The sequence below is a fragment of the Phalaenopsis equestris genome, unplaced genomic scaffold (genome assembly GCF_001263595.1).
Source record: "Phalaenopsis equestris unplaced genomic scaffold, ASM126359v1 Scaffold000428, whole genome shotgun sequence".
NCBI classification, from domain to species: domain Eukaryota; kingdom Viridiplantae; phylum Streptophyta; class Magnoliopsida; order Asparagales; family Orchidaceae; genus Phalaenopsis; species Phalaenopsis equestris.
Genome location: NW_018164869.1, coordinates 3,043,697 through 3,054,045, shown reverse-complemented (window position 1 = coordinate 3,054,045; position 10,349 = coordinate 3,043,697). Strand labels below are relative to the sequence as shown.

The 10,349-nt window shown below is 36.0% G+C and overlaps 1 protein-coding gene across 2 annotated transcripts; it reads right to left on the bottom strand.

Annotated features, from left to right (window-relative positions):
* Positions 1-3,529: 3,529 nt before the first annotated feature.
* On the bottom strand, positions 3,530-9,938 carry LOC110027518 (glycine-rich cell wall structural protein 2). Of its 2 annotated transcripts, none has more exons than XM_020728988.1 (3): positions 9,684-9,938; positions 6,335-6,509; positions 3,530-3,785 (listed from the first exon to the last, which is right to left on the bottom strand). In XM_020728988.1, exons 1-3 carry the CDS (start codon positions 9,880-9,882, stop codon positions 3,683-3,685), a joined length of 477 nt encoding a protein of 158 aa, XP_020584647.1. In that variant the 5' UTR covers positions 9,883-9,938; the 3' UTR covers positions 3,530-3,682. The 2 variants fall into 2 exon arrangements, with proteins under 2 accessions (XP_020584647.1, XP_020584648.1); XM_020728989.1 differs by having other exon boundaries at positions 3,530-3,773.
* Between the last annotated feature and the right edge of the window lie 411 nt (positions 9,939-10,349).

Sequence of the window (10,349 nt, the reverse complement as noted above, 5' to 3'; positions counted from 1 at the left end):
TGGGGATGTTAATAGTAGAATTCAAGTTGGTTGGTTGAAGTGGAGGAATGCTTCGGGCCTTTTGTGTGATAGAAAAGTACCGCTAAGACTGAAAGGAAAATTTTATAAGATGGTGGTGAGACCTGCAATGCTCTATGGCGTTGAATGTTGGCCTTTAAAAGAGAAGCATAATAATAAGTTAAGTGTTGCCGAGATGAGAATGATTAGGTGGATGAGTGGCTTTACACTTAGAGACAAAATGCGGAATGAATATATTCGTGATAGGGTTGGTGTAGCTCCTGTGACAGACAAAATTAGAGAAAGTCGTCTTAGATGGTTTGGTCATATTAAACGTCGACCATTAGATGATCCGATTAGGAGAGTAGATGTTTTAAATTTAACTTGTGTTAAGAAAGGCAGAGGTAGACCTAGGAAGACTTGGGCTTATTGTATTAAAAATGATCTTAATTTTCTAGAACTAATTGAAAATATGACACTAAATAGGACGCAATGGAGAAAAAGGATTCATGTAGCCGACCCCACGTAGTGGGATTAAGGCTTTGTTGTTGTTGTTGTTGTTGTTGTATAGGAGGAATCCCATCATAATGGGGAGGAGGCTAGGCATGAGTATTCTTAAGTTAGAGATTTTCTATGTGGCTATTGATCTTGTGGCAAATAAACCATATACGCCTATGTGAGCATCGACTATCGAAACTCATGTAGAAGTTGAAGAATCTCATGTTAAAACTCCTCCATTATGCACACTTGATCTTCCAAAGATGAGTCTGGGCAACCTTTGCTAGCAGGATGACTCCTTTTGTGGAGGGAAAAAACATATGCTTGACATTCTTGGCTTTGTGATTGTCCTGTGAAGTGGTGGGTGTTAGAACGTGATGCTCCGTTGTTACAAGTATTACTTTTATTAATTATATTACAAGATTTCTAAGTTCTTCAATTGTGAGATTATCATTCTCACATATTGCGTCAAACTGTTATGTGCTAGTGAGTGAATAATGATATATTAATGTCTTAGTGTTGAAAGAAGATCTAACACACACATAGGTAAAACTAAATTGAAAGAGAATGCATCATGAGTTTTTACGTGGAAACCCCGGGAGGAAAAAAATTAGAAGGCTTGACAAAAACAATGATTTCACTATGTTGTTGCAAGTTACAAGAATTTACTAGCCTTTTAACAGCTGAAAGAATTATTGCTTATGTAGGGCATGTCTTTCGCTAGGGAAGCGGTAGAAAAAGCAAAGAAAGTGGCAGCAATCCAATTGTTGTGAAAAAAACCTTAAAGTAAATGTCATGTGCCATGAAATTTGATGTCAGTTTCTTTGGTAGTTATGACTGATGGTGGTGGTAGTGTCCGCTAGAGTAGTGGCAATGGCCGAGCAATGATGCTCCTGCTGCGATGGTCAGGTATTGGTGGTCTGGCGGTGATGGGCTTGAAGGTAGTGGTCTGATGATGGTGGAGCTCAACGATTGAGGCAGTGGTTCGTCAATGTTGGAGCTTCATAGCGATAGTCGGGCGACAGTGGTTCGACGTCTTGATGGCAGTGGTCCGCGATAGTGGAGCTCGACGACAACAATCCAACGGTGGTTATGGATGTAAACTAGTCAAGCTTGAACGAGCAGTGACTTGGCTCTTGTTCGCCTCATTCAAAATTTGTGCATATTCAAAATTGACTCGTTTCCAAATTGCTAGTGAAGGGTGTGTTTGTGCTTGGCTCAATTTACATATTTTAGTTTAAGTTCGGCTCATATTCATCTCGAAATTTGTTTGTTTAAATTAATTGAAAAAATAGATGTTGGGCATTGGATTCAAACTTGCACCATTCCTATACAATAAAAGGGGTGGAACAACATGACACACTGTCATAATTTCAACATAGATATACATACATATAATGTATTATTATATAAATAATATATATAATTTTCTTATTTCGAGCTAAAATGAATTGAACACGATCGAATAAAGAGTTGCTCATGTTTGGCTTGTTTATAATTCGAGCTTAAAAATTATGTTTGAATTCGGCTTACTTAAAAACAATTTGAACAAGAACTACTTAACAAAAAGAACACGAGCTACTCACATGCTCTGACAGTGGTGGAGCTCTTGAATCCTTAACAGCTTGGATCTACCTTTACCCTTGTCCTCCAGGACCAAGTCCCAAGTCCCCTTTCATGAAGAGAGTGAGCCCCATTTATAGATTTTGGGAGAGGCATCTCCGTAGATACTGCATTAATAAAAACTACTCCATCAAACGACTCAGAGTTATTCTTTTGATCCAATGGTGCTCCATGAACATTTGAGTGTCTTAATAATGTCAGAATTGAGAAATATTTGAGTGTCTTAATAATGTCAAAATTGAGAGATATTAAGCCCGTTTAATTCGGCTCGACAAAACACTCAATTTAACTATAAACTTATCATACTTTGGAATCTATATGAGCATTCAATTGTCCATTCAAATCCTCCCCTTGTGATTAAACAACTTGAGCTGGGCTTGATCAGACCCAAACCAAACTAATCTTGGCTTCATTGGGCCCGCTTTGTCGAGACTCTTAGTTTGACCACAAGTTTATTGGAACCAAGGCCCTTGCTGAGTTTGAATTTGAATTCGAAATATTTATAATTTGAAATGCTCCCGAGATTCATACATGACAAATAATTTTTCAAAGCGCATCAATCATGCCTAAGAGGTCAACTATAACATTTTTTTATGTGCATCTCAATCTCTCGAAAATTTTCAAACTCTATAACTTCATTGAAACCTTCCATATTTTCTTCAAATTATTTGCGGAGGATATGAAATAATTTTAAGGATTTCTCTCATATTTTATTTTACAATATAATTTAATATTAACTTAGTTAATTTCATGTTCACTTATATTTTCAAATAAATTAAGGATTGATTAAATTTTAATCTATTTTTAGCCACCATATTTCTATGTATAAATATTTAAAAAAGAGCTAATTACTCAATCTTAACCCAAGCAAAATTTCTTAATTTAAGGAAAACATACCTTAGGTTTCATGTAAAAATAAATATATATTTACCTACTTATATAAATACATACCCTTAATACTAATTGCATATAAACATACATTTGGACATATGTTGAGTAAATCTCTAATTGGATGACACATACCAAGTATAATTCTTAAAATCTTCTCTTGCACTAGTTTAATGAGCATGTGCCAATACAATTATTATATGTTTAGATATGTAATACAAGCACATTATACATTGTCATATTAATCATAAATATTTTGGCATGTTTTAAGTACCCAATGTCCATTAAAGGATTAAAATAATTAAAACTCTCAACCTTTTCTTTTTTTTTCTTTTACTTTGCTTTAAAATGTGAGCTCAAAAGACAATATGTGTGATTCAAACTCACGACCTCAAGGTAGAAGACTACACTCCCAACTAAATTACCCGTAACAATGCAAAAGCTTGGGATTGCCACATTTCTCACTCCACAGCCAGGTAGTAAGTTAAGCTCTTGGAGTCGACGGACGTGATCAACTCAGAAGTAATAGACGAAAATGCGGCGCAATACACGTAAATGTCTGACTAGTACAAGATCACTACAATCAAGATAGCTTTGGGGTGTTTGTCTTGATCCACAAGAATGCTAACATGAGACATGAAAATGGAGGGAACAAATAGGAGGGGCAGTTTCGAGTTCATTTCCACTTCTCAATCTCCTTCGAAGCTGCTTCGATTAACCTTTTTGTATTTACAAACATCTCGTCGAGTATGGTCTCGATGCGATCCCTGTAAATTTGACTGATAAGAAATTGAAATTTGTCTAGTGATCTCTTGAAGAAATAAATTAAAGGAGCACACAATTCTTATGTATTTGCACATCTAATAACACAAACAGTCATATTTACATGCATACCCCTCAAATCTTTAACATCACATAAAAAACATCACCATCACTCCCTTCTTAAAAATGAAACACACGTTGTCATGCATAGCTTTATGAGACCGAGTTTTTATGAGCGTAAATATCAAATTTTAGGAGTTAGATATGTAAATACATAAGAATTATTTGGTATGTATGTAAATTTCTCTAACTTAAGATGTGCGGAAGCAAGTATAATAATTCTAGCTTGTCTGCATAGCTGATGACAGTAAAGATTGGACACAGTAGTGATAGAGTGATTGTAGACAAGTTAAGAGTAACAGCAGCAGGTGAAAATAAGAAAACATTGGTCCTTCCGAATTAGATTTCTTACAGTCAATTAGAATACAAAATGAAAGGGCAGAATCATGAAACATGCAGTATATTGAAGGGGAAATACTAAAGGAACAGCCTCTTAATGATTACCATGCCTTGCTTAGAGATTGCACCCTTAAACTTTTTGATGTTATTTTATTGATTAAATAGGTGTTAGCTAAAACAAGGAGCTGATTAGTTATTCCACTAAGCTTGCTTAGGCAACGAAACTTGAAGATGGTCCCAAAATGGTGAATTAAGAATTTCAAGAAAACAAAATGGAGGAGTTAGATAATTAACTTCACAATTATTTATGCATTTCCTTATATAATTGAGTTATTACTTAAATGTAAGAAGATCTTAAGCATGATTAACATGTTAATTAAACTATTAAAAATTTCCTTTAATTTGATAATTATTTTAAATTATTTGCAAAAATTCAGGCTAAATTAGTTATCTAATGAACAGGCAAAATATTTATTTGCTATAATTTGTTGATTTCTACTTTAGTATTTTAAGACTCCCATTATAGTTCACGAAATGTGTGTTTGTGTCACTAGCTTCTACTCTAATAGACTACTAATTCCGTATACATTTCATATCGAATTAAGAGTTCTTTTGTTCTTGAGAAATTGTTCATCAAGAATAAAAAAACTTTCAAGTGTTCATCATTTCAATCCCTTGAGATTAAGTTTAGAGTATCTACTCTCTCTCTCTCTCTCTCTCTCTCTCTCAATCTGACAGTATTATTTTAGATCATTCACAATAGCTTTATGTTAAGATTGTATAAATCCTATGGTAGTTGGTATTAGTATTAGCAACTACCAAAGTATTGGAGAATGTTAGTAGATGTCATTCTATTATTTTAACAATAGTATGTTTAAACTTCGTAAGCTAGTGAAAGTGATAAATAAAATCTCATGTGCTTTTGTTAAGCTAATTGCTCTCTTTATGCTAAACAGTTATATGCTTGTACTCTTAGGATAGATTTATTTGCATTAAAAAAATATATTCTGTGGATGTTTTTGGTTTATGTTTGATATGTTTAAGCTTATGAGCTAATGTAATTCAATCAAATTATATAATTATTCTTATAGTTCAATCACTCTCTACTAACTTAGTCATTTAGTCAATATCATTATTTGGTTGTGCTTTACATTCGTCAGATCAACTTAATTGATAACAAATTTGTAAATTATAGTTGAGTATCACATTGCTCATATTGTGCTTTAAATTGATAGCTCACCTTACAATAGAATACATTTACTATTATTTGTAACCTACATATGTGATCATAGTATTGTGTATTTAATTTGTGAATCTTGCTAAGGTATTAACTTCCACATATTACTTTGTTACATTTCTTGTTATTGTTGTTATATATATTTACCATTATCTTCCACACTGCATTCCACCTGTTTGGAGAAATTCAAATGTTGCAGAATTTTAAAGGAAATTATACCGTTCATGAAAAAGCAAACCCAATTCAACCCCACTTGATGCATTAAACTAAAATTATTTTGATCTTCATAACAATCAGTATTCTAACAGTATTATTGTTGACTTTTAAATTGAAGCATCGCAACAATTGGCATCTTATTTTGCTGGTGTGAGTGGTTTTAAACAAATATAAAACTTTGATTCCTTGATTGTCAGCTTTCTCCCAAGTTTTCCACTGCTATTTAGGAGGTCATTCCCACCAATGATGATTTCTCTTTCTCTCTCTCTCTCTTTCTTTATGTACTTTATATTACTTATCTTTTTTGTTTAATGGCTCATTTAATTAATTGAAGTTCGAAAAATATATTTTTAAGGAAAAAAGAAAGTTTATCAAATTCATCATCTATTTGAACGTAATTAGAAACTAATATCACCATAAAATTCCTCAAGAGTCCTATAAAAAAAATGATTTTATTTTCTCACTCAATATAAACAAAAAAAAAATCATCATTTTCTAAAACAACTTTCTAAATTCATTAAACCAAATAATCCCTAATGAGCTTGTGGTAAACTGCTAGCTTACAACTTTAGAAGCTTACTTATATAAATTTTGCAGAGAAAAAACATATTACTGGCAAGAAAAATTCAGGAATACAAGCAACTAAATACTCACTGAGACGGATGATTTCCATTTCCCAGAAATAGCTTTCCAACATTTGAATATCTTCGATTCTCATCATATGCAATTCCTTTTCCCATGCCATAACCAAAACCAAAGCCTATTCCACATCCAGCACCAATTCCAACACCAAATTGTAGGCCAGGAAATCCAGCCCCTAATCCTGCACCTGTTCATTCAAATGAGCAAAATGGTGTACTGACATATATCAGCCAAAGAGCAAACAATATCACAGATACATGCATTTATAAAACTTCCAATAAAACTAATCAATGAACAGCATAGGCATATATGACTAGTCGAGGAAACAATATCACAAAGGTGTGCATTCATTAGACAGCTATTTATGTTAATCTATAAATAGAACAAAATTTTCACTAACATTATACAATAGATACAAGTTTGGGCCTATATCGGGGAACCATCGAGCAGAGCGCAAGAACAGAAGCCAAAAGAGCGAAAGGAGGGGAAAAGAGTAGAGGAAGTGTAACCACTCGACCCTATACACCCTTTATAAAGATAAGGAAATTAAGGAAGTCTAACCATCACACAAAGGTAAAGCAGAAATAAACAGTCGTTTTTGTGGTAAGCTATTAGCAGGATCACAACAACACAAGAAATGAAGCAAGAAAATTATTTTTAATTCCAAAAATGACAATTAAATTATAATAAAGCATTTAAAAACAAGTTTGAGGCAAAATATTTTACAAGGGGATTTGTCAATGCTTCAGTCGAAACAAACTCCTATAAAAGAACTCCCCTCCAGACCTAAATTGATTCACCCAATCCAACTTGGCTTGCACCTGAAAGATAAAAAATCTCTCTCGAACCTCCAACAACTCTTGGCAAAAAATCATCACCATCATCTTCCCCATCGTCTCGGTACGACCCAATAGCTCGCGCAGCTACTCACCCCATTGGATCCTTGCCGACCGAGCAAGGAACTCTCAATTTCATACAGGCGACGAGCAAGCAACCCATAAGACCTCCTGAGTCGGCCAACTGCTTCCTCGCATCCCAAATCCTTCAAGGGGGTTGTCAAGGAGATCAACACAGCCATCCTCACTTGTGAGCAGCCCTCGCCTGGCGCCTAATTTGCTACCACTGGTGCCCCAGTGAGATTATTCAAGTCAATCGGAGCCAGATCATCGTCCAGGTTTATCGAAGTCGGGTTATCTGCATCAAGAATCATCATAAAATAAAAAAGAGACTTCAAAAAATCAAATCCCACAAACAATACCGAAGTCCCTCGTACCCGAGAGCTGACTCGACTCAAAGACTATAATCAATTTGTCAGGCTCACCAACATACCAACATACACCGGTAAGAGCAACGTAAGAACGCCAGAGGTCATTTGAGCATGGCTGGTCGGAGGATCTTGTGCCGTAGCGCAGAGTTGGGTGGTCAGATCAAAGGTCGGGTCAGTGGGCTGAACGTTCCTCCACCCAGTACCGAAGATCAAATCAGACGACCCCACCTAATCCGACAGTGGGAGAGCAACATTTTCGCTCTTCACAATGGCTTTCTTCGTCCTCTCACCTTTCGAGCTGTCTCGTCCCTTTGGATTCCTAAAGGCGGAGAAAATTGGATCCTTGTTGGGAATGTTAACATGAGATTACAATAAGTTATTCATCACAATACACGAAAGTCAACCAACTCAAACAAGGCAAATCGCGGAGCAAATTAGAAATGGGATGGAGTCCCATCGTGCCCTGTTCTTAAATTTTTACATTAAACTTTTTTATTCTTATCGCAGTATCTCTTTCAAGAAGTAAGAGAATTAGAAAACTAAATATACATATCATAAAAGTTTATGAACTGATCTTAAAAAGATATAACAGTTCAAAAGAGGAGAGTGGTCACCCTACCGAACAAGCAAAGCCATACAAGCCCAGCCAACTAAGCCATAATCGACCAAGACACGAGGTGACGACGGGATGCTCCAAACAAGAGCCACTCGGTCGAAAATGAGACAAAAAGCATCAAAGTCAATCACTGCAAAAAAATTGACTCTATAAGATAGACCCCCCCCCCCCCCCAGTGGAGCCGATCCAAAGGAAGATTCAGTTTAACAAAGTATTTATGACCAATCCTATGGAGACCTCAAAAACTCCTATCCAGGGATTGCGCATAGTCAACCAGGTTGGATCAACCAACCGAACCATACCAACCAAGCTCAATTGACTGAGCTAATCTCGTCGACACGAAGACAACTAAGCTTAGTCGGTCAAGCTAGAAGGCAGTCGGACGATAAATCCACACTTGTAAAATACCAGAAATACCCTAGTACATACCCCTTCTAAACGGCAACCAAAATGTAATATCAATATTTTACTATCTCTCCTATAAATAGGAGAAATATTTCATAAAGAATACACAATTCATTACTTTTCGCTTATGTCACCCTCTCCTCATTTTCATTCTATTTTTTGGGTGTGATTCATTGACAATCTCGGATTCAACACCACGCTAATTGCATTGACCGAAACAACCCCTTAAATATGATGCAATGAAATTTCTAACAAGATCTTTATGAATACAGAAAGAGCAGTGGAAATATGTGATCTAATGTAAGACTTGAAGCATTGGTGCAACAATGAGGAGCAGAGACGCTCCAATTTCCATTCACAATAATAGTACATGCGGGACAATCTATAAGCAGCCCAACACCCAAAAAGATTACATGATCAACAATTTGACATATGTTCTTACCATCAACAGAGGGGCCAAAGTTTGAACAAATTGTTTTCTTGGAGGGACCATTTTTTTTTTTTAATGTGCTTCCATGCAGGCAAGAAAAAGTATGGAGTGAAATTCGACAGATTCCCAAAAATATTTGCATCAAGGAGACCCAAAGTATCATTGAATAACATTCCTGTAAGGTTACACTCGTACAACTTAAATGGCATTTTAAACCAAAAGGCCCCTTAAACACAAAAAAGATGCACAATATCTCTTATGATATTACTCACATCTTAGGATGAACTTGGACTGCTTGAGATCAAAATTCAAGAACAGATCCTAAATTAATTAAAATTTTCTTTGTTTACCAACAAATTATCGTTAAAATTTCACTGCTGACAACAGTAATTATCATCAAAACCCTAAACTTCTGCATATATCTCAGAATTCGTCCTTCAACTAAAAAGGCTGACTCGTCTCACCTCATAAGTTGACTAACTTAACAAAAACAACACAAAAAAAGATGAGCTCCACTAAACTAAAACCAAGGAAACAAAACGATAGAGTAGGAAAAAGAATTCAAAGCACAAAGCAAAAACCTACCGGCGAAAAGACTAGACAACGAAAAATGAAAAGGGCAAAGAGATGTAGCAAGGCTCACCTCCAAAAAGACCAACACCGGCACCGATACCGCAGCCGGCACCGAAACCGAAACCTGGACCGAGCTTCCCGATGTTATTGGATTTCACCACCGGAAGCCTCCACAGAAGGCCCTTGTTTCCGCCATTATTCCAGCTCATCCTCCTCCCCGCAGAAGTCCGCGAATGTCCCACTCGTCCTCCGACCTCTTCCCTGAGCATCCGCTCGCTCTACTGCGCCGATTCTGATGAGGTTGCCTGCGGCCACGGATAAATGGTAGGAGGACATGTACTAGGTAGTACTAGTTCACCCATTTTTTTTATTAATGAAGTCGGCTTAAGCTGCATTCGGACAACAGCTGCGATCCATCGGAAGGGCAACAATTACGATCTGATTGGCATTAACTAATGATATTTATGAGATTCGACATTTCTTACAAATAATCTAAATGTCAGTTCTCGCCAAACATAACAAAAAATCAATGTAACGCGAACAACATGTTTGAGTGCTTTAACTCATGGATTAGGGAGGCTCGAGATTAGTTCACTGTAGACTCAGTGGACATGATTAGAGGGATGTTAATAAAGAGTTGAAAGAAAAATGAGTTCAATTATGTGGAAAGGTGAATGTTCCTAGAACATATGACTATATTCGAGAATTAACCACGAGAAAGACGCTCTACTTTACT